General features: G+C 48.7%; 1 protein-coding gene across 2 annotated transcripts; it reads right to left on the bottom strand.

The window, feature by feature from the left end:
- Window positions 1-1,145: 1,145 nt before the first annotated feature.
- SPP2 (secreted phosphoprotein 2) lies at window positions 1,146-23,514 on the bottom strand. 2 transcript variants are annotated; one of them, XM_060624244.3, is made up of 8 exons: window positions 23,337-23,514; window positions 23,090-23,214; window positions 16,707-16,829; window positions 15,415-15,522; window positions 11,255-11,309; window positions 10,512-10,559; window positions 8,233-8,328; window positions 1,146-1,157 (listed from the first exon to the last, which is right to left on the bottom strand). In XM_060624244.3, exons 1-7 carry the CDS (start codon window positions 23,392-23,394, stop codon window positions 8,243-8,245), a joined length of 603 nt encoding a protein of 200 aa, XP_060480227.2. In that variant the 5' UTR covers window positions 23,395-23,514; the 3' UTR covers window positions 1,146-1,157; window positions 8,233-8,242. The 2 variants fall into 2 exon arrangements, with proteins under 2 accessions (XP_060480227.2, XP_060480226.2); XM_060624243.3 differs by lacking the exon at window positions 1,146-1,157 and adding an exon at window positions 1,193-1,385.

The raw sequence follows: 23,514 nt of genomic DNA on the forward strand, positions 1-23,514 counted from the left end.
TAATACCTGACAGTCGCTGAAGAAATCAGGCCATGTATTGTGAAATGTATATATAATTAATCTTAGGATCAAAATTAAATCGCGTGCTACAGTCTGGAAAGGAAGATAACACAAAACAGAATACCCTGGGAATCTGCCCCAAACTTGAGGAAGACACCAGCAAATTTTGCGGCTGAGGCAGCCCCAGAGGTGAGACCTGACCCTACAGCTTTCCTGGCACACACACCCTGGATGTGGGAAGAAGGGCATGGCGTGTGACATGTTGGTGACAAGCCAAGCCACACCGAGACATTTTGGGAGAGAAAATAAAAAAGAACATCAAATGTCGGAACTCTGGGCAATTTTTAATCCAAGCTGGGAAGGGACAAGGGAGGTAAATGTGGTCTCCCCGGAGAGGGGTGTGCGTGTCCCCGGGGGCTCGCAAGAATGCAACATCGTCATGCTTAGGCAGACTGCCAGTGATTCCCTAGCTAACAACTCACCTCATTCGAGGTCGGTGCAAAGGACCGATAACGTCTTAATGTACCTCCCATCCAGGAAATGGTTCTCAGGGGCTTGTGACGTCTTCACGGAAAGCCTGGGAAACTGACGGGGTTTCAATCTCACTGGTGAGTGCTGTGTTTGGGTTTGTAGATTCTCACCTCCTGTAATCCCCCCAGGGCACCTCACAAGGGCCTGGCTCCAGGAGAGGCCCCCCCCCCCCCCAACTGCAGCAATCGCTAAGTGGCTTGGGAACACCGACCTCTGTCCTTGGGTTCATTCCCGGCAATACCTGGTTTGACAGGAAGCTGGCTTTGCTGTATTGACGCCCAGGACTGAGAAGTCTGGAGAAAAAGAATCCACAGGGGCATTTGGGTGGTGGGGAGGGGACGGCCTTTGCCTTTTCATCCCTAAATCACCAGATGATTTTTTTTCAGGTCCTTTATTTTTTAAAATTAACATAAGTCACAAAAGGAAAGACACTATTAACGCCAAGCTGCCTGAGACAGTCTCTTTAAGAGTAAGGAATTTACAATCATTGCATATTAATCTAAAACACGTGTTTGACATGATTAGGCTAAGCATGGCCACTTTGTGAGTCCTCAGCTCCTAAAACCCTTAGGTAATACTAATCTCTTCATGTCATTGCTTCTTATCTAAAAACTTGACAGTTATGCCTGGTTTTATTTTTCTTAACATTTATTTAATTTGAGAGACAGAGAGAGAGCATGAGCAGGGGAGGGGCAGAGAGAGAGGGAGACACAGAATCCGAAGCAGGCTCCAGGCTCCGAGCTGTCAGCACAGAGCCCGACACGGGGCTCAAACCCATGGACCTCGAGATCATGACCTGAACTGAAGTCGGACGCTCAACCGACTGAGCCACCCAGGTGCCCCGACGGTTATGCCTATTCAAAAAAAAAAAAAAAAAAAAATCGAACAGTGAAAAAAGAGGAAGAGTAAGACATTCATTAACGACTGGAACTGATCAAAAGAAAAATTACACAATTCATAAAGTATCTTTCTTCTCTGGAACTTCTATTCCTTCCAATGCATTTTGCTGTAAAAGAGAGAAGGGGGGAGGGATTAGATTCTGTAGCATGCTTTCCACATCCTTGCTATGGAGGCTCAGGGCCCAGCACTCCTGGGTGTATTCAAGGGGAATCCAAGATGGCGCTAGAGACTGGAACAACTATTCAAAATGGTCAGCGTCTCGGACAAAGAAGTGAGAGATACCTGCAGGGGGAAGGGGAGGTGGCCCCAGAAAGGAAGCTCAAGTCTCAAAAAAGAAAGGGCCAGAGGGGGCCTGAGGCAAAGCTGCAGCCAAGAAAGAGAGAGGGTACAAGCGAGGCAGCCACCGGAATCAGTAAAGCAGGAGACGGGCCTCAGCTACAGTCATCCATTCATCTGTTCAATAGCATGTGTGCATCCATTAAGTATTGGGGGTTACAAAGATGAATAAAGTGTAGCCTCAATGGAAGGGAGGGAGGAAGGAAGGAAGGAGAGAGGAAGAGAGAGGAAAGAAAGGAAAGAAGGAGGGGGAAAGGAAGGAAGGGAGAGAAGGAGAGAGGAAGAAAGAGGAAAGAAAGGAAAGAAGGAGGGGGAAAGGAAGGAGGAAGGAGGGGGGAAAGGAAGAAAGGAAGGAGGGAAGGGAGGAAGGAAGGGGGAAGGAAGGAAGGAAGGAAGGAAAGAAGGAAGGAAGGAAGAGAAGGAGAGAGGAAGAGAGAGGAAAGAAAGGAAAGAAGGAGGGGGAAAGGAAGGAGGAAGGAGGGGGGAAAGGAAGAAAGGAAGGAGGAAAGGGAGGAAGGAAGGGGGAAGGAAGGAAGGAAGGAAGGAAGGAAGGAAGGAAGGAAGGAAGAGAAGGAGAGAGGAAGAGAGAGGAAAGAAAGGAAAGAAGGAGGGGGAAAGGAAGGAGGAAGGAGGGGGGAAGGAAGAAAGGAAGGAGGAAAGGGAGGAAGGAAGGGGGAAGGAAGGAAGGAAGAAATCACAAACTGTAGAGAAACCGGAAGGGACTAGAATACAGTATGATAAATGTAATTCCAGGAATTCATCTGGTGCAGGAGACCCCGAGGACAAGGTGGGGGTGGGGTGCTGTAGCAGGGCATCAGGGGCCTGGGAATGGAGGTCTGAGCCAGACTGGGGGCCCATGGAAATAATCAGCCAGGTGACTCTTCTGTGCAATGTGGAGGCAGAGAGGATCGGGGGACACAGACGTGGACCACACCACGGTGCAGAGGGCCCCATTCCTTGTGTCCCGCTCCACTCCTGCCCCCACCAGTGTTAACAATTCTGGCGACATGTGGAGGTGACCTTGAGGGAACAAGATGAAGCCATCATGAAGACACTGTCCACACTGGGCCAGCGAAGGGACAGAGCCAGGAAACTTCAGAGGGAGACAGCAGAAAGCAGTGACTGGGTGGCAGAGGGCAGGGAGGAGGTCCGAGAGGATTCTGTTTCAGATAACCAGGAAGATGTTATTCAGATTAATCTGTTATTCAGATTCTGGATAACCAGGAAGATGAGTTGGTTACAGGAGAAAGACCAGTCCCGAAGGGAAGAACTGTGCCTTGAGCATGTGGCAGGATACACAGATGCAGGCATCTGGCACGCTGTTGGTTAAGGCACAGTCTAGAAACACTGTAGAGGTGCAGTGTGGACATGGAGGGCAGAATGCTCCCCGGACAGATAGGCATCAAAGTGCCGGGGGTTCCTGGGATCACCCAGGAAAGAGAAGACAGTGCATAGAGGAAGAGCTGAGGCCAGAGTCCTGGGGAACACCACCATTCGGGGTGCAGGAGGAACAAGAGAGATCCATGCAGAAGAGGGAGAAGTCTTGGCTGAAAGGAGAGCCAGGAAAGAGGCACTAAATGCAGCCACGAAGTCCAGTGGGCACAGGGAAGGCCAGGGGGCTGGAGGCCCCAAGAGGCGGAGAGAGAGCAGGGCGGAGCCAATGGAAAGAGGAGGCAGCAGTACAGACCCCACTTCTTTCAAGCCAAGTGGGAAGAGAACCCGAGAGAGTAAACAGGAGATGGGGAGGAGCGAGGGGTGGAAACCATTGCTCAGTAGACCCTCTGAATTCTCAGAAATTCGCCTGCTCGCTAACATTCCTTTGTAACCCCCAGATCAATACTCCTGGGGGTTTTGCATTCATTCCAGGAGATGCCCAGGGAGTCTCCCAACATGGGTGCTGTTGGCCATGTAAGACGACGCTCTGCCCCCTGATTGCGGCTCAGACTGTCAACAAGTGTCCTTCTCGCGGTTTATTCGGTGCCACATTTTTGGCATTTTTGTGCTTCGTGGCGGTGATTTTGCGGCCCCCACACGTGGAGCCCAAGTGTCGTCTAGCGCCGCTAAGCACGGGCTGTGACGCGCCTCGGGGAGATACGCTTGTGTCAGAGAAACGCGGTTCAGGCGCGAGTTGCAGTGCCGCTGGTCGTGAGTCCTACGTGGATCAACAGTACGGTAAGTAAGGTGTCTTTAAACAGAAACACCCATACGTCGAGGTCGTGCACTGACTGGTTGATGAAAGGTGACCAGAGGCTCACAGGAGCCTCACCCTGTACTTCCCACAGGAGCAATGGTTGAGTATCCACTAAATCAGTGTTGGCATCGACTCTACAGATCATAACTACGATGATAATGAGAACCGACTGTACTTGGTAGAGTGATCGTCACGTGTGTGCCACAGATGAGCGTCAGGGCAGACAGAGTACAGGTAGACACAGCCCGCACACAGCCAGGTTGCCAGCTCCCAAGCACCGGCTGGTCTTTTCCATCTCCGATGGAGTCTCGTTCCCCCAGGAGGTGGGAGATCATGAGCAGTTGTCACTCACGGGTCTCACACCCGAATATGGAAATCGCTCAGCCACTCGCCGAGGGGCCCGTGTTGTAGGGTCACCCCTCCCACCTGGCTGACGACAGATAGGTATGTGTTAACACTTCCAGTCAACTAGTCTACCTTCCAGCCGGCTGCCTACCTAGCTTCACCCCACACCTGACACATGAATCTTAAATAAATAATCCTCGGGGCTTTGCCCTTTCATGATCTTTCTTAAACATGGAGGTATTGGCATGAGGTACAGTATCACAGGCGGGAAAAGAGAGACACCCAGACATCAACAGTGAAAACCCCAATCTCAACACCCCCTCTGAGAGCAAGACTCTCCGATGATTCCGCTCCCTCATCTACAAAACACAGACAATAATGGCAAAGCTTCATAGGAGTTGTTGCAAGATTTATAAAAGGCAGTGCACATAAAGGGTCCAAACACAGACGCAGGCACCCTTGCGAGTTGAGTACTTGTTGGGCAAACTGAAACAATCCTGAGACTGATTCTTTCCACCCTGCAGCTATCCCCAACAGGCCTCACTGGCAATGGCCTCCTTTGCTGCTCTTGGACATAGAACTCCAGGGGTCCGCACAAATCGACGTGGCAACGTAAAGGAAAAGGCCTCGCTCACACTGCTGCGGTCTGGTGTGGTTTGTGACCATCTGGCCACTGCATAATTAAGGAGTGTGGACTATTTAGCTATAAGGATCAAGCAAGGGTTAGACACTCAGAAAGATCCCTTCCAGTGTGAGGGTTAGAGCCTGATTTGCATGGCCCCTATATTAGAGGGGGCAAATAAGACAAAAATTCCAAAGCTCTTGTCTAAATATCACCTTTCACGATCTACTCCTATGTACGAAATGCTTTTCTAGCAACCTGAAAGAATCCTAGAACAGTGTTTATTGAATCACAAAAACACTTCCTCAGCCCCTACTTTGTTCCAGGAGCTGAACCAGGGTCTGAGGGCTCCAAGCTACCGGAACCAAAGCCTCCGCCTTCAAGGAGCTCCCCACTGGAAGAACGTCACTCACAGCTTGCAAATACTTGTCCTGATTTGGGTCATGCGTGTGTGTTTTCCTTCCTTCCAACCTGATTGAACCTTTATTATGGTCTAGACATTGTCCTTAACTTTATGGTAGGAACTAAAATAATTAATAAGAATGACAAGGCCATGCATCCCCAAGGAGTTCCCGGTCCAACAGGCACAAAAACAAATACAAAACTAATAATAATAATTTCCTTTGAAGGAAGTGAGCCGAGAAGTTAAGAGAGTGGAACATTGTCTCACAGCTCGTGGTGACAGAGCAGGCTGGGAGCCAGGTCTGCTGGTTCCAGACCCTGTGCTGGCCTTCCCAGGCTCATTTTGTGATTCCTGGAAATTCAGAGCGCAGTGGGGAAATCTAAAGGTCATGGGAGGCCAGGGACATAACTGGGACTTAACTCAAAGTCGGTGTCCAGGTGAGGACGGCCGCATTTAACCTTTCGTCTGCACGGCCTTTAATTTTTTTTTTAATGTTTATTTATTTTTGAGAGACAGACAGACAGAGCGTGAGCAGGGGAGGGGCAGAGAGAGAGGGAGACACAGAACCCGAAGCAGGCTCCAGGCTCCATGCTGTCGGCACAGAGCCCGACGCGGGGCTCAAACTCACAAACTGTGAGATCGTGACCTGAGCCGAAGTCGGGCGCTTAACCGACTGAGCCACCCAGCCGCCCCTCCACTGCCTTTAAAGAGACATTTGTTAAGCAATCCATTTTGTTATGGAAATCAAATCGAGAATTTGTATTGCAATACATGTATGCCCAATATAATCGTATTATTAATAGATGAAATACAGCCAGTTCATTGAGCATTGTATTTTTCCCCAAGGATGCTCTATAAAGCAAAAGGAAATGATTTAAATTTATAAAAAAAAAAAAAAAAGGAATATGATGAGTCCATTTCTTCGTAATGAGTAGTTTCCTGATCTCCATACGAAGCTGGTGTTTATTTTTAGGAGGCACGCGGATTAAAAAGAAAACCTCCCGTTTGCATCTTTCATCCAATACGGCCTCACTGGTAAATTTTCCTTCTATTTTAGTAAAATGTCAGTTGACTTCCTTCAAACTCCGGCGGTTAAAAATTAATTATACGAGCCTTAAGTGATTTTTTAAAAAATAACTATTTCAGGGACCTAACGTGGAAGATTCCATCCCCCACTCAAAACTACTTGCTGAACGCTTGCTGCGTGCCAGGCTCCGTGCCGGGCACTTGGGTGGTAGCAAGTGAAGTTCCCTGCGCCCTGCGCCCTGGGGTCCTGTGTAACATGATGCGGCAGAGAGGGGACGGACGAGTGCGGAGGCCCCGTGACGAGGACCGTCCTAAAGGGATCAGAGGAGACCGCCCATGGGAAGACTGGACGCCCAGCTGAGACCTGACCAGTGAGGGGAGAGCAGCGAGGGGGCTGTTCCTTGCAGAGGTCACAGCAGGGCGAGCCGGGCGGATGTCAGTACTGCTGGAGCCTAGGGGTGAGGCCGACTTGGAGAAGTGGGCAGGGGCCAGATCGCCAAGGCCTTTGTGGGCCACGCTGAGGAGTTTGGACTTTATCCTGAAGGGTTACAGTGCTGTGTAAACTGAAGCCTGTGAGAGCTCAAGCTTTGTTATTAACTTGTGTTTCCGTGCAAAACTGGATGTGCAGGGAATCGATGTCTGCAATCGCATCTGAGAATTCCTTCTAGGCGTCCACTTCCTGATATCCCCTTACTACTTGGGAGCCTTTAACAAGACTTAGCTACAAATGCCCTAGCAACTGGAAATTTGTATACTCGTGAGAGTCGGTGACACTCAGGGCTGGTTTGGTGAAGCAGGGCTCAGTGTTCAGCTCCCCACAGCACTGGGGCCAATAGGCTTTTCTTCGTTTTGGCTTAGTGCCTGTCTTTTGCACACCTCTGCTTTATCCCATAAGTGAAGTGAGCATTAGGGGGGTTACGTGGAAAGGATCAGAGACCCCTCTGTGCTTCAAGAGAAGCCTGAGGACAGCGTGCAAGGCGGACAGCATAAGATCAGGACCGGAGGCAGGAAAGCATGCCCCGGTCGGTGGTGATGGCGAGCAAGTGATCGGCCAATACCAGAGAAAACGTGCGGCCCAACTCGGTAAGACTGGACCCCTGTGGATGTTGGGAGAAGAGAAAGGGTAAAGAGTCAATGGTGCTCTAAAATTTTGAGCTTGAGAAAATTAGGTGGATGGCGATGCCCTCAGTTAAGGCAGGGAGCTGACGAGGAGGTTGGGTGGGACCCGAGAGGTCACAGGTAACCATAGCAACTGCATCCAGTGGGCCTGGATCTCGGGATAGAGCGTGATAAGAGACGTGTGCTTGGAAGTAACTGCAGATCATTGATGAGGGCGGGCGAGTGGAAGAGACCGCGGAGCGAAATCTGCAGAAGGAAGAGACAGCGGGCTAAGAAGGTAATACAAATCGTCACCGGTATTTAAATTACCGATCGAGGAGAGGCAGGCAGATCTGATTTCACAGATCCGAGGGCTGAAGATCCAGGGTGCGAGGAGCAGAAGGCGAATGAGAGGTGAGAAGGGTAGGCCAGCAGCCGAAGGCCATGGTGGAGTCGAGAAGCTCAGCGGACGGGGGTGGGGGGGACAGTTGCTGGAAGGGGGATGCGTCAAAGGAGCGGCTGTTCTGTCTGTCTGTTCGCTCTTCAACACGTGATGACACCAGTGGTGACAAATACGAGAGATACAGGAGAAAGCTCGAGGTGCACGGGATGGAAGAGGTGACGGAGGGGCAGAGCCTGGGAGGAGACGAGGGGGTGGGAAGGCGAGGACGGGAGCCGAGCGGCAGAGCAGGACATCCGGGGGCCGCGGCGTCCGTCCAGGCACTCACTCCAAGCGGCTTCTCTTTCTAAATACGCATGTTTTTAGCTGTGTCCCCTTACCTCGAGGCTGTTACTCAAAGCCAGCGTTTGTCCTTGTTCTGCGCCCCTTGTACAGGTACCCTCGATTCCCGGGAGGAAAGATCCTTCTCAGGCTCTCTGCAGACAGAAGGACGGATAGGCTCTGTCATTCACACCAACATCTGAGATGACATGGGCCCCGTGACAATAAGTAGTGGGAAGGGTCGTGACCGGCATAAACAAACCCACACTGCCGAGGGATGCCAAGACAGGATGGCTCCGTCTGCCCTACCCGGCTGTCCCTCCCCCTCCCCTGCGAGACATCACAGCTGAACCCATGTGTGTTTCTCTCCACGTGTGACCTGTCCCGGCCACTACTGTAAGCCTCAAAGGCAGGCACTGTCACATTTGTCTTTTAGGCCTCCGTGAGATCTGCCCAGTGCTTGTCACACACATTTGGTGAAATAAATTAAGTTGTCGTCTTCAAAGAAATCTCGGAGACGGATGTTCAACCGCATCCGTGATGTTCCCAGGGCCCAACACGTTTTTAAAATTCAACTCTGGAATTATCTTCTGAGCCGTATAAGAAGGCTCAGTCACATTAATTTATACGTAAAATAGTTTTGGTCCCAAATGGCATTTTCCCACTGTAGTAGCCAGCCTCCTCCAAGATGGCCTCCTGGAATTCACACTTGGGTGTTCCCCTCCTACACTGGGCCAGAGTTGGTCAGTGTGACTAATAAAATACAAAGAAGTGGTGATATACAACTTCCAAAATTAGGGAACAAAAGACCGTGTCTTCTGTCTCCGGTGCTCTGCAGCTTACTCCTTCTCTTCCTGTCTCTCTCTCTGTCTCTCTGTCTCTCTCTCATCATTGTCTCTGGGGGAAGCCAGCTGTCATGTTTTGAGGACATTCAGACAGCCCGATGGAAAAGCCCACAGTGGGAGAAACTAAAGCCCTCAGTCCAAGAGCCCATGAAGAGTCAAGGCTTTTTACAACCACGTGATTGACCTCAGAAGTGGATCCTTCAGACCCAGTCAAGCCTTCAAATGAGATCACAGCCCCAGACAATACCTTACCTGCAGCCTTGTTACAGACTGTGTCAGAACCACCGGACTAAACTGCCTCTGGGTTCCTGACCCTCAGAAATTGTGATATAACAAACATTTGTTGCTTTAAGCTGCTAAATTTGGGGGTAATTTGACACACAGCAATCTATAACTAATGTACCCAAGTTGGTTATTACTCTGATTAATCACATGTATTTTGGCTATTTCCAAAACCAAATCCAAGGACACCCATTTTCCACCACTACAGCAGCTTGAAAGAATGGGCCACAGATTCTGAAGGCAGTTCCAAAAAAGAAGTGTTCAAAAAAATGTCCTCAGCAATGGTCGCACTGTGCAAATAATTGTATGTTCTCCCAGACAACGCAGAGGGTGTCTAAAACTTTTTGTTTGAAATCAAGCCTCGTATTGTAAGCCCCGGCACTTCAAATAAATTTCAGTATGCCTAGTGAGGATCAAACACCGGGCTCAATATAATATTATTATCTGTGTTATTCATTTTAATGAAGAAATCCAAAATAAAGTGAATTTCACAGCTCTTCCAGAAAATAGCACTGGCAAAAACAGAAGCTTTAGAGTCTGACAGATCTGTATCAAGTCCTACATTGGCAATGTAGCCTTGGACAAACTCCAGAAACTCACTAAGCCTCAGTTTGCCCATCTACAAAATGGGAAGGAACACCGTGCGGCCTCCCAGGATGGTTGTGAAAGACAAAGCCGTGTCAACCAATTAGCACTTTTGCATATGCATTTTGCATTTTGCATATGCGATTAACACCACGAATTATCATTTATCTCGTCTATAAAAGCAGGTAATACAACACCTGCCTCCCAGAGCTATTAAGAAGACTAAACGAGGAAAATGATCTGTAAAAAGAGAGGAACTATGGTCTTGTTAACTTCATCCGCGGGCCCCAAAACACCTTTGAAAGCGGATGGCAAAGAGGTGGTTCGAGAGAGTTCACGCTTTTTCAGAAAATGCCCCAAAGTGGGGCAGGAGGAAAGGTTGATGCTGACGTCCTGAGCCAGCTGTGATATTTCGATTCCTGCTAACATTTAAGTAAGTTTTCATGCCTCACATTTTACCTTTTCAGTGATTCGCAAAGCAAGCTTGTGCAGTGCTGCTCTTTTCGTTTGCGCTTAAAATATTTTGTATTTCGGGGGTTAATCTACTGTGAAATGGTGCCAGCAGAGTCTGGCTTGATCCAAAAAGAATCTGCTGGTGCTGCGTGGAAAAAAGTAGGACCACTTACCGAGTGACCGTTCACTGCGTTCGCTTCTGGACTTGTCAGGATTGAGACCTGTAATACAGGAATGGTCATCAGGCAAGGCCCCTTTCTCCATTTCCAGAATGTTCTGTGCTTTCATTATTGACACCCCAAATATGCCTCCTTTTAAGCGAGAAGCAGTGGAGGATCAGCAAATAGTTTTGTAGCTATCAGCACCGGGAAAAAGGCTCAGGGAGATAAAAATGGCCCCTAACCCTTTGAACCCTAACCAAGGAAAGGAAGGAGGGCCCTCCCTCCCCAACCGAGACTCTTAAAGGGATGGTTGGTTCTCATCACGTGGCTTCAGGATGACAGAATTCGCCCTCGATCAATTAGATGAGCTTTAGTCCAGACCCTCCAGCCACATTGTGGCACACCTGGGTCCTGTAACTCAGCCTGTGCACCCAGGAGGAAATAAGCCTGTTCAAGTTGAGGGAGCCTCTCGAGGTGTAAACTCACATCTGCTCTGCTTGTTTGACACCTCAGATGGAATCATATATGGAAAATCTCTGCATAAATATAAAGAGATACCTAAATGAAAAGCTGTATCATTGTCGTCTACTGGTAAGAAAGGAACAAAAAAAAATGCTCATCTTCTGGAAATACTATAATTGTTCAACGGCTTGTATGGTGTTTCCAGTGTTAAATGACTCACTAACAGAGAACTACAATATAAAGTTGTTTCAAGAAAAAAAAAAACACATTAAAAAGAACAGATCTCAACTTACCAAATAGGTACATATTTCTCCATGCAGAGGATCCCAATACGTCCCCAAAACCCATCTAAGTCAATTTCGGCATCAGGATAGATCAGCACGTGAAAGAGGGAAAAAAAAGACATTGTAAAAAATGCAAATATTATCAGGAAGATTCTTAGGTATTACGTAATTCATTTTTAATGAAATAAGGCAATATATTGTATTAAATAACTTTATGTGGTGTCAAACATGTGTGTCTAGGAAAGCACATGGGGAAGAGCAAATCGCATGATGTTTAAATCGCCTGAAAATCTTCCCACTGGACTCAGACGTGCTCCCAAATGTGGGGGACCAGAAATATGGCACCTTTCCTATGAACTTGCAAACAGACTGCATTTGGATCAGATGTGGGGGTTTTCTGGGTATGAAGTTCCCCTAATGTGTTCAGTTAGGGAAAGGCTTGCACAAATAGACTCCATGAAGCCACCGAATAACATACGTCCACACAAAGACTTGTGCACGAAGACTCGTAGCATCATCGTTCATAACAGCGGAAATAACCCAAGTGTTGATCGAGTATTGAATGGGTAATCAAAGGTAGTATATCCGTACAATAGAATCTTACTCAATACTAGAAAGGAACAAAGTACCAATACATCCTACAGCAGGTAGGAACCTCCAGAACATGATGCTTAGTGAGATAAGCCAGTTACAAAAGGACACATGTTGTATAAATGGCCAGAATAGGCAAATCCGTAGACCCAGAAGGCAGATGAGGGGTTGTTGGGGGCTGGGGGAACGGGGAGCACAGAAACGGCTGCTAACTGGGTGGCTCAGTCGGTTAAGCATCCGACTTCGGCTCAGGTCATGATCTCACAGTCTGTGAGTTCGAGCCCCGCGTCGGGCTCTGTGCTGACCGCTCAGAGCCTGGAGCCTGCTTCAGATTCTGTGTCTCCCTCTCTCTCTGACCCTCCCCCGTTCATGCTCTGTCTCTCTCTGTCTCAAAAATAAATAAACATTAAAAAAAAAAAAAAAGAAAAAGGAGGGGACTTGGGTGGCTCAGTCAGTTAAGTGTCCGACTTTTGATTTCAGCTCACGTCATTGTCTCTGGTTCACAGGATCAAGTAGCAAGTGCTATGAGCACAGAGCCTGTTTGGGATTCTCTCTCTTCACCCCCTCTCTCTCTCTGCTCCTTCCTGACTTGTGCATTCTCTCTCTCTCTCTCTCTCTCTCTCTCTCAAAATAAATAAATAAACTTGAAAAAAAGGCCTGGGGCACACATGACCTAAGCCAGGCCAAAGGGAGTCATGCCAAGAGGCATGTCCAGTGGAGCTAGAGAGAAATGCTCCCTCTTCCTCCTAAGTTAGAGCATCTGAATCTGGAGCAGCCTGTGGCCTTGCTGAAAGGAAAAAGCTCGTCTACAGTAGGAGAGGGAAGCAGGGAAGAGAGGGGAAGGGGGTGGGGCTTGGGGGAGAGGGAGGAGGGAAGGGAGGGAGAAGCTGGCCCAGGTGGCATTGAAGACTCCCAAATGAACGGGTCCATGAGGTGAACTCCTCCCCTTCCTTTCTGGGAACGCAATCCAGGGACTTACCCATTTTGGCTTCGGCGACTTGTAGTTCAAGTTCTATCATTTGCGACGGAACACAGTCGCCTCTCGTTCCCTGAGCTCAGAATTCCATTCTGGTTATTCTTCCTCAGTTTCTCCCTTTGGACTTTGGACTGTTTGTGGGTCTCCTGGCTGAAGCCTTAGGCAAATCTCATCCCACCTACTCCACATCAGGATTTGCCTAAAGTCAAGTTCCCCATCAACCTACAGGCATTAGCGCCGCACTCTGGACGGTGACTAAACCATTAAGTGGTTGTGCACTCGTGTGCACATAGAACCCTCTGTTCTCTCTAGATTTCTCTTTCCAAATCAACCAAAAATCATAGAAACTAAAAATCAACCAAAAATCATAGAAACTACCTATAATTCAAATATACATTTGACTAAGGACAGCAGAATGTTAGCAAATTGAGACATTTATTCCCTCATATGTCCTTACAGCTTTTATACTTCTTAAAATCACGTAAGGGAAAACTCCAAACTTCTTCTATTGACAGTTTCTCTCATCATATCCTTGCGAGATATCTTCCCTTTGATCTAAGTCCTTAGTCTTCGTATTTTGGATTTTTCAGTCTTATTCTCCATGGCTTAACCCTTTCTTCACATTATATTCCTTTCCCTGGAAATTTTTCTATAACCTACATATGTTTTTCAAACGATCTTCATTTTCATTACTCCAGGATTTTTTTTTTTTTGGTTTTATTTCTTCTATTTCCTACTTCCAACAATGATTTCTTTGTTTGATGCCTAAATTCATCCTAGTCTCGTCTCTTTTATGTTTCTTTTTCTTTTCTTAATATGAAATTTATTGTCAAATTGGTTTCCATATCTTTTGTTTCTAATATCACTGCTTATTTCACTGAAAATGGTTAGCAGCTGTTTTCTCTTTTTTTTTTTTTCTGTTTCATATATGAAATCTACTTCAGAGTTTCCAGGAATTACTTGAAATCTCCATCTGCTTTCTTTCTTCCTTCGAATTACAGAATCCTTGAATTTAAGGAGTTCTTTTTTTTTTTTAATTTGCCCCTAATTCTTTATGATTTCCTAATCTTTGGAGAACATCCACCTGAGGGTTTATTTCAAAATCTTGCTTCTTTCAGGGGCTCGCCTAACTTGATGTCAGAGTCTTCTTATAAAACTCAGATTGGAAGACAAGCAGACAGTCCACTATGCTACGAAAAAGTTGCAACAGATCTGTCGGTTGTGCGATCAGAATTGACTTACCAAACCAGTGGTGGAAGAGGGATTAAATGGAGGGGGGCAGTTACTGAATTCATTTCAACACGTTAAAGGCCACAGAATGAACTAGAATCCATTTCTCAACACTCACTGCTAACTCCCGGCTCCCGTTAGCATTCCCTGGCACCTGTCCTGTCAGCCTCCTGGTGCCCCCACCTGCTCTCAGCCATCAATAGGCCCGTCGTCATTAGGATGAGGCCAGGGATCCTAGACATGACCCTGGAGGTCCATTCTGCCTTTGTCTCCAGATCAACCGTGTGCCTCTGTGCCCGTATTTTGCTCATTGCGGTCATAATGGTTTGTGTCCCTTCCAACCCACCAGCTTCTCTTGCACGTCACAGTACTCCCTGATGGTCCCCTTGTGCTTGGAATCACTTTTCCTTCTCCCCTCCACACTTGTCCCCTTTGAACTGATGGACATTCTTGATGTGAACGTCAGTTCCCCAGGGAAGCTCTCCCTGCGCCCAGACGATCTTCTGTCCCCTCAACCGCTTGCCTGGTAGTCAGGATCAACCCTGCTGCCCGGAGCCCCCCCTTACTCATCTACAAACTCCACACGGGTCGGGACTTGCTTGTCTCGCTTCTCACTCTCTCCCCAGCTGTTCCCATATAAGCCACAAAATCCGCATGCACAAAATGCTTGTGAAACGCTGTGCTTGGTCCTCGTCGTTTCTGGATTAGCCGGGCCACGGATGTGTGAGTGTGTCAGCTCAAAAACACATCAGGCTTTATGTAAGCTTCAGTGGAGTCTGGAAAAGGAAGTCCTTCGTACTTGTCCTAACACCCAGGAAATAGATCTTGGAACCAAATCAATTTCAGCGCAGTTGCGGGGCTGAGGGGCCAGCCCGCCATTCACCAAGCATCTCTCATGGACTAGACGCTGGGCCAGATCTTACTTGTCCACCAACTTACTCAACTCTCTCAGAACGGTCAGATGGCCTTTACTGCCGGCATCTGGCTGGTGAAGAGGTGGCCGATCATGGAGTTAAGTACCCTGACCTGGACCGCAGAGCTGCTAAATGGTTTTGAACTCTAGTCCAACAAAAATGCCCCTCCCCTTTCCTCCACTAAACCACAGCGTCAGTGGCCTGCACACTCAGTTCTAAAGCTCTAACGATTTACCAATTGTTGCTTTAAGCTCTCTGTTTCCAACTCTCTGGGAAACAAAGAGAGAGAAAGAGAGAGGGAGGCTGGAGAAGGAAGGGAGACTCCAGCCAAGTGAGCAAAGCTGTGTTTGCCCCTGCCTGGGGATACTCAGTGACTCTATCACATGGGTCTGCTTGTCACAGACCCACACAGAACCTATAGGGTGCTGCCTCGGGGGACACCAAGGCCCTGGTCCTACCTCTTCGCTGCTGTTAGACTCAGAACTGGACGACCAGTGGCAGCGAACCCACACGTCCCGCACCTGCTCGGCAGACATCTGCACCGTGCTTCTGCAAACAACTGCCGGCTGGAAAAGAAAACAGTGAGCTCCGTGGCCAGCGGCTCCTAGAAAGGGTTAGGACCCATCTCAGAGATCAGGTGATAGAGTAACGCCTGACAGAATGATGCAGACGGAAAGGGGAAATTCACAGAGGCACCTCATGTTCCCAAAATGAAAATCTCCCAGCAGCGAAGCAGACACAACTGAAATACCTGAAGATGTGTTGTCAGGCATGTGGGTATCACGTGTTCCCCTCCCCGTGAGCCCTGAGTGAGCTGCCCCAAAGTTTCCCAATGGAACAAAAGGAAGCAGGAAGAACCCAAGGCCTGTGTTCTCCTCTCCTTTGGCCTCAAGAGTCTGTTAGGAGCGGACGCTGTGACACTTGGGTTTGAGTCCTTCTCCCAACAGTCACAGAGAAAAGTGTCATGAAACAGGTGGCGAAACAAAGGATTCCCTTTTCAGAATTTACATCATTGCCAAGCGACCCTGTCATAAAGTAACAAACTGATAAAGTAACAAACTGATAAAGTAACAAACTGATAAAGTAACAAACTGATAAAGTAACAAACTCATAAAGTAACGAACTCATAAAGTAACAAACTCATAAGCTCACAAAACCCTGAGAACTCCTACGTCTTTAGGCAAACACCTTGGACAGCAAGAGTTGGCCCGGTGGTGGTGGCCTGCTCGTCCCAGACACCTGCCCGTGGGTGGGAACAAGTGTTGGGCCACGTTCTGGCCACCGGGGATGCAAAACGGAACACACCGTGGTTCAGTAGAACCAGAGCCAGGTGACATACTGCACAACAGCCTACTGCAAAATAGTGTGACTCACACCAAGGACACGGTTTTTAGATCAGTTTAAAATGGACCTCGAAACACCTCTGGAATTTGCCTCTGGGATTGGCCTCTTTGAGTTCAGTTTGCCTGGAACCATCATCACACCCGGTTCAAAGAGCAGGAAACTGGGGCAGCGGGGGTTAAACAATTTGCCAGGATCACTCAACACCACGGAGTCCAGAGCTCAAGCCCTCAGCCACTGAGGGGCACTGCGCCCCTGCGCAGGGAGCACAGCACGGACACAGTCAGTGCCTCCCAGTGTGGCCGGATGCCAGAGCGTCCGTGTGACGGGGCACAGCTCCAGGTCACAGAAGAAGCAAGGCGCTTCTGCAGGTTAATTTCTGGGATACGGCGTTTCCCGCTGCACTTACCATGTAGTAGCCCCTTTGGAAGTCACAGGTAGAAGGGTCTTCTCCAGATTCTCTCCTGCATGTTGTCTCCCGAATGCCAAACTCTAGGTCCATGCTCAAGCTATCCTGGTCCAGGACATAGACCTTCACAAAAACAAAGCGTCAGTTTGCCATGGGTGAGCTACTGGGGTTTGCAATGCTCCAAATGTTTCTCCCTGCACAGTAAGAAAAAGTTACAGAGTCCTCCATGGTGAGAGCTTTCTGGACTCACAACCTCCCAGTTCCCGGCCCTCAGTCTGAGACAAGAAGAAACATTTTTCCAAAGGCACATAATACTTCATTTAAAAAAACGGAGCCAGAACTTGGGCGTTCTTGGCGGGAACTCCAAGGTCGACGTTGCTTACGACGACTTACCTTTATAACTGATCCTCATGGCAGATTCCGTTTTTCCCAACTTGCCTACTTGCTCAAATTTATTTATAACCCCAGAACCGAGGTTCAGGGTCCCTTTGCAGTCATCCACACGCGTGCGCTGAGGATTTGAGTTGTCCTGCGCCCATGTTCCCAGCGGAGATCAGACAAGGCAGCGCTCTGCCTTCTTGTTTCTGCTGTCGTGCTGTAGACAAGCGCCCCTTTCCTGCTCTTTTTTGGACCATGTTTTTCTCATTTTTGTGTTTTTTTTCCCTTGGTGATTTTGCTGTTTAAAATGGCCCCCCAGGTGTAGCCTTACAGTGCTGTCCGAGGCTCCCAAACACAGAAAGCCTGGATGTGCCGTACGGAGAAAACACGCGTGTCAGACAAGGAGCAGTGGTTCAGTAGGTACTAATTTAGTGTGCGTGGTGACTGCATAGAACACAACCCCTGCAAATAGCGAGAATCAACTGGGTGTATTTTTCCTAAAAGAACGCCCCATGACTTCTTAACAATCCCCGAAATCAGAAATTAAGGGGTAAGTTCAACCCTTCTGCACAGTATTGTCTAGTCCTGCTTCCTGTTTGATCACTTCTGACCCATAAATGAGGTTGCACAATTGTCTACTCCTTTCCACCAAGGGTGAGAGAGTGGGGGAAACTTCCAAACTCCCTGATGAATCTGCAATGTTCTGATGACACAGAAGTCCCGTGACTTAATGACTGCCCACTGTGTGCCCAGCGCCAAAGGCAGAGCAGGGAAGATTCCATGCAGCTTGGATTCCAATTGGAGTGCCACACAGTAAACACGTTAAAGGAAACTAAGCAAGGTCGTTTTAGATGGTTACGGTGTTATGAGGGAAAAAACAACATGGTGGTGGGGATGGAGAGGAGGAAATACTGGAGACAACGTGCCAGAGAAATCCTCCCAAGGAAGAAATATTTCCCACTGAGGCTCATAGAATGGGAAAGAGCCCGTCATGTGGGGAAAAAGCAGGGCCAATGTCCTGGGGCAGAACAAGTCCAGAGGTTGTGGCCGAAGCAAAATGAACAAGAGAAGAACTCTACATGATGATGTGTGCGAGATGGGGTGTGTCCGGTAATTGATGGCCCTGTCGCCCATGGGACGGTGTGTAGATTTCATTCTCATTGCAATGGAAAGTTCACAGAAGGATTTAAGAGCTAAGATGTGAGTCACGACGACCGCTACAAAGAAAACCCAAGGTGGGGGGGCGGGAACAAGATGACAGCCGGGAGGCCGGACGGGAGCTGCCACAGCCCAGTACCCGACCACACACCCAGGCTCCAAAACTCAAGTCCCTTTCAGTCCTTGAGCGACCTTATGGCAAATCAGAGTCAACAACACGTTCAACCGACTTCCCAGTGAGGAGACGGTGGGGAGATGTCTCTCTGAGAGCACAGACCATTCACACGTAGGAAAGAACAGTAACACGTAGAACATTTTGTTTGGAAATAAGCAGCAAACCCCAAGCCCGGGATGGGGCGCCTTCGTGCCTCCTTTTTCTTTTTCTTTTTAATTTTTTTTTTTAATTTTTTTTTTCAACGTTTTTTTATTTATTTTTGGGACAGAGAGAGACAGAGCATGAACGGGGGAGGGGCAGAGAGAGAGGGAGACACAGAATCGGAAACAGGCTCCAGGCTCCGAGCCATCAGCCCAGAGCCTGACGCGGGGCTCGAACTCACAGACCGCGAGATCGTGACCTGAGCCGACGTCAGATGCTTAACCCACTGAGCCACCCAGGCGTCCTTTCATGTCCCTTTTAACACTGGGTGAGGCGTGCTCATAGAAGTAGAGTTTTCTGGAAAGAAGTAAGACTAAAAATCCAGCCTCCACAATATTTACTACCTCATTTACTCGTAATTTTAAAATATTGGCTAATAAATCGGAGTCTCATAAACAGAGAGAGCTCTCTTCTGCTGGACACCATTGGTGGGACCCTCTCACCGATCACACTTCAGCAGTTTCCCTGAAAGCGACCCAGCGAAAGCCAGCTGGAGACACAAAGGCTAGGTTGAAAAGACAAAAATGTGGGAATTTTGGAGTACAGATGATTTTATTGAACTCTGAGATAAGTTTGCAACCATTTTTTTTTTTAATTTTTTTTTTTTTTTGCATCTTTAAGCACCTTTAAGCACTCTGTTCAGAATAAGGAGGAAAGCCTAATGGTTTTGCCTTTTCACGTAAACTCAGTTTCAACCATCGAATTTCCTCTCTGTGTTGTTTGAAAAAGGTGGGACGACCTAAATGCCCCACAGTAAGGAATCAACTAGAGGAAATCCAAAATCCAGCATCTTTGCTGAAATAAATTGTAGTACTTCACGACTGACGTTACACTATGCTGTGTGTCGTAAAAAAACAAACAAAACATATTTTATTCCAATATATGAAAAAGATCCAAAAAGGCATTCTCCCACATGTTCATAGTGGTGGTCTCAGAGGAATGGACAATAGATAGTAGTTTTGGTGTTTTCTTTCTCGTTGTATTTTCTGACTTTGTATAATGAGAATATTTTGGGTTTTTTTATTCCAAACAGAAACAAAAACATACAAATGCATAACAATTCTTTTTGGTGATTATAATGGTTCATTTATGTGTCAACTTGACTGGGCCACAATACCCAGAGTTTTGGTCAAATGGATACTTGGATATTTCCGTGAAAGTGTGTTTTGGATGCAATTAACATGTAAATTGGTGAATTTGTGGGGGGCGCCTGGGTGGTTCAGTCGGTTAAGCATCCGACTTCGGCTCAGGTCATGATCTCACAGTTTGTGGGTTCAAGCCTCGCGTTGGGTTCTGTGCGGACAGCCTGGAGCCCGGAGCCTGCGTCGGATTCTGTGTCTCCCTCTCTCTCTGCCCCTCCCCTTCTCTTTCTGTCTCTCTCTCTCTTCCTCAAATGTAAATAAACATTTAAAAAGTAAAAAAAAAAAGTAAATTGGTGAATTTGAGTAAAGCTGATCACCCTCCTTAATGTGGGTGGGCCTCACCCAATCAGTTGAAGGCCTAGATGGAACAAAATTGCCTTTTTCTTGAGCAGGAAGGAAATCTGCCAGCATCCTGCCTTCCGACATGAACTACAACGTCCGCCTGCCAGCCCCCCACCCCCGCCTCTGCAGAGTTCGGATCTCTCAAACCTCCATCCACATAGTGTAAGCCAATTATTTAAAGTAAATCTCACTCACTCTCCCTCTCTCTCTCTCCTCCCACATTTCTTTCTCTCTCTCTCTCTACACACACACACACACACACACACACACACTCACACTATGGATTCTGCTCTGGAGAAGCCTAACACGGTGATCATTTAGGTTTTTCCAACTAATCCTTACAATTGGACAAAAAGTAAAGATCAGTTACACCTAAGAATAATTTAGAAAGCAAAACAGTGACAAAAAAAAAAAAAGAAAAGAAAAGAAGATGAATGGTAAAAACGGACAGAGAGGGGCACCGACATCAAAGGATCCCAAACCTTCCATGGCTTTGCTTACGGCTGTCCCAGAACCCAGCCACCCCCATCCTCCCCACACCCACCCCAGGCTCAGCTGCCCTCCATCACCACCTGCTGCCTAGGATCGCTGGCCCAGCCTCCTCCCTGGCACCCCACTCCACTTGGTGGCTGGAGAGACCTTCCCAAGTCCAAAGAGCTGCCTGCACGTGTGTGCATGTTCCATTGTCCTTAAAACAGGCTTCAAGCTTCTCAAAGTCATGCTCTAGGAACGTCCCCAATCCAGGCCACCTCTCCGACCTCTCTCTCAAGGCTTTTGGTCCTCCAGGTTCCCCCACGGTCTCCCCGCGGATGGAGGTTCTTGTCACTGACTTAGTCTTCGCTCACATATGACGGCGGAGGCTCCCACCCCATCTGACGCTGCCCCAGCCCCAGCTCGCCCACCCCTCCCTCTGCCTGTTCTGTTTCCGCCCCACCCCCCCTGCAGTGCTCCCCACCCTCCAAAATGACCTTCATTTGTTTATGTCGTTGTCCAACCCAACCTCCTTTCCTACCCTCTGCTCCGTCCCCGATGGGACCTGAATTCTGTTCTTTTCCCCAGGACAAGGCCCGTGTCCACTGTCCTCCCCGGCCCGTGCCCCTGACAGAAGCATCTGAGCAGGTCCCATGGCCACGTCGGAGGTCACTGTCTTCTCCTCTCCCGTCTTTTTTAAACGTGGGCTCAAGTCATGTAGAATCAATTGCCTGGGTTGGGGCGCCTCGTCCTAGCCCATCGCCACAGGCCAGATTTCCATGGTGTCGGGACCCATCCGTAAGAGGGTCCGTCCCGAGCCCTTGCTCACGTGACAAACCACTAACTTTCTTCTGTGGTATCAGCGGGTTACAGGTAAATTTAAAGCTTATGTCTGTAAGCACCGAGCCCCTGACACCACAAGTAGATTTCATTAAATGCGGAAAATGGAAACCAAGGCAGCCGGTGTGAAAGAGGGGAGTCCTTTATTCTGATCCTTACTCTTCCAGAAGGAATTCACCTTTCAGCTTGGGCGCTGACCTATCTCCCAGTGTCCCTGAACCACGATGTCGGGGCCAAGTGACCCCCACCCCCCTGGGCCCTGACAGCCTGCTCCTAGGCTGGGCCCCTAGCTGACACACAGCCCATCATCTTCATGACCTAGGGCCCAACTAGAAAACGTAACTGAGACAATTCAGTTAATTTCCTGGGAATCCGGACGTGAGAAACTGAGCCAGTTTCTGGACAAAAGTCAAGAAGGATGTGCTGTATTTGGAAACCAGGGCTAGGAAAGCCATGAGCTGTGTGCCCTCCATGGCAGGAGAGGGAGCAAGCTAAGCGTGAGCCAGGGTGATGCCCAGTCCTGGTGGGAGAGGCGAGCGGCAGGCAGAGGGAAAGCAAGGCCCTTCTGCCCCTGTGGGGGCATAGCTGCCGCCTGGACCCCCGGTTGCATCCCCACCCCGATGCCCTGTGGCCTGGCTGCAAGGAGTTCTCAGTCTTGCGACCTGCCACTTTACAGACCCTCCCCCACCTCCCACCTTAGCACCCGCTAGCCTGGGGGCACTTCTGTTCCAACCGGGCCCAGGGCCCAGGACCATAAAAGTAGGTCATGAAGTCCCCTGGGGACGGGGGAGGGGAAGGGGACTTGCTGTCCGGGCTTTGAAGCCTCTTTCTGTGTTTCTTTCTTGGCCGATCACAGACTGAGTCATCGGAAGCCCAAGAAAGTTCATGTTTTCCCCATTTCCCGAAGCTAACAGGAAACAGACCATTACCAAATTGACAAAGGAAGGTGGGATTTCTTTGGCTTAAAAGCCAGAATTTATTTCCTCTGAGGGCGAGGAGGGGGACCTCTGAAATCGAAAATAAACCTCATTTCTAATAAAGGAGCAGTTCCTCATAGAGAACTGCTCAAGAGGAACCGGGCGGGGGTGGGGGGGGGGGGGGGGGGGACCGTGGACTCAGAAGCAGGATACACAAACGGCAACATCTGGAAAGAGGAAGCCAGGCCAGAGGAGGGAGGGACAGAAGAATCTGGCATCCGAAGTGGCTTTGAGGGTCTTATGACAAGAACGGTAATTAAATGCTTTCTCATCTAAATAAACAAACAAATAAATAAATAAACTTTTTTTAAAAAAGTCTGAAAAGAGGACTAGCTGTTATCTTTCTAAACTGGAAAAAATTTTAAAGGGCACCCAATAGACGAAAGGAAAAAAAAAAAAAAGAACACAAAGCGGCAGAAAGAGGAATCAAGAAGATGGAATGTGTACTTACCCTTTTTCGTTTTAATTTTTTTTTAATGCTTATTTATTTTTGAGAGAGAGACGCAGAGCGCAAGCGGGGGGAGGGGCGGAGAGAGAGGGAGACACAGACTCGGAAGCATCTCCAGGCTCGAGCTGTCAGCACAGAGCCCGACGCGGGGCTCGAACTCACGGACCGCGAGATCATGACCTGAGCCGAAGTCGGCCGCCTAACCGACTGAGCCACCCAGGCGCCCCCCCAACCCCCCCCCCTGCACTTACTCTTTTAATTGAGCCCCTGAAGGCTCGAAACAGATACGGACTCAAGGACTGGGCGTTGACTTTGGCCACGGACGCGCTGAGGGCTTCCCGCAAGGAGGACGGGTCGTAGTCATACACCGGGAAACCTGGACGTGAGTGGACACAGGGGACACAGTGAGACAAGAACCCCAACCCCCCCGCCCCCGCCCCGGGCCAGGACGGCACCTGCAGCATTAAGGGCAGGGGGTCGTGGCGCTGAGCTGCTTACCTGCACAAGACAGGAAGTTCATTCCAAGAACCAGAAGAATCAGTATCTTCGTCACCATCTTCTCCGTTCGGGGAAGAGTAGTTTTAATTCAGAGGCAGTGAGATCGTTTCTTGGCTTTGGACGAAGCGGCTCCTGATCACGTGTGACCTGGCCTGCTCTCTCGGCCTGCCTGCTGCTC

Source organism: Panthera onca, chromosome C1 (assembly GCF_046562875.1).
Source record: "Panthera onca isolate mPanOnc1 chromosome C1, mPanOnc1 haplotype 2, whole genome shotgun sequence".
Lineage (NCBI taxonomy): Eukaryota > Metazoa > Chordata > Mammalia > Carnivora > Felidae > Panthera > Panthera onca.

Excerpts from the sequence above, each read along its gene's own strand:
- SPP2 (XM_060624244.3), bottom strand. The coding sequence starts at position 23,394 with ATGGTGACGAAGATACTGATTCTTCTGGTTCTTGGAATGAACTTCCTG. Across the intron at positions 23,215-23,336 it reads GAACTTCCTGTCTTGTGCAG|GTTTCCCGGTGTATGACTAC; the intron begins GTAAGCAGCTCA and ends ACTCACGTCCAG. Across the intron at positions 16,830-23,089 it reads TCAGGGGCTCAATTAAAAGA|GTCTATGTCCTGGACCAGGA; the intron begins GTAAGTGCAGGG and ends GTTTTTGTGAAG.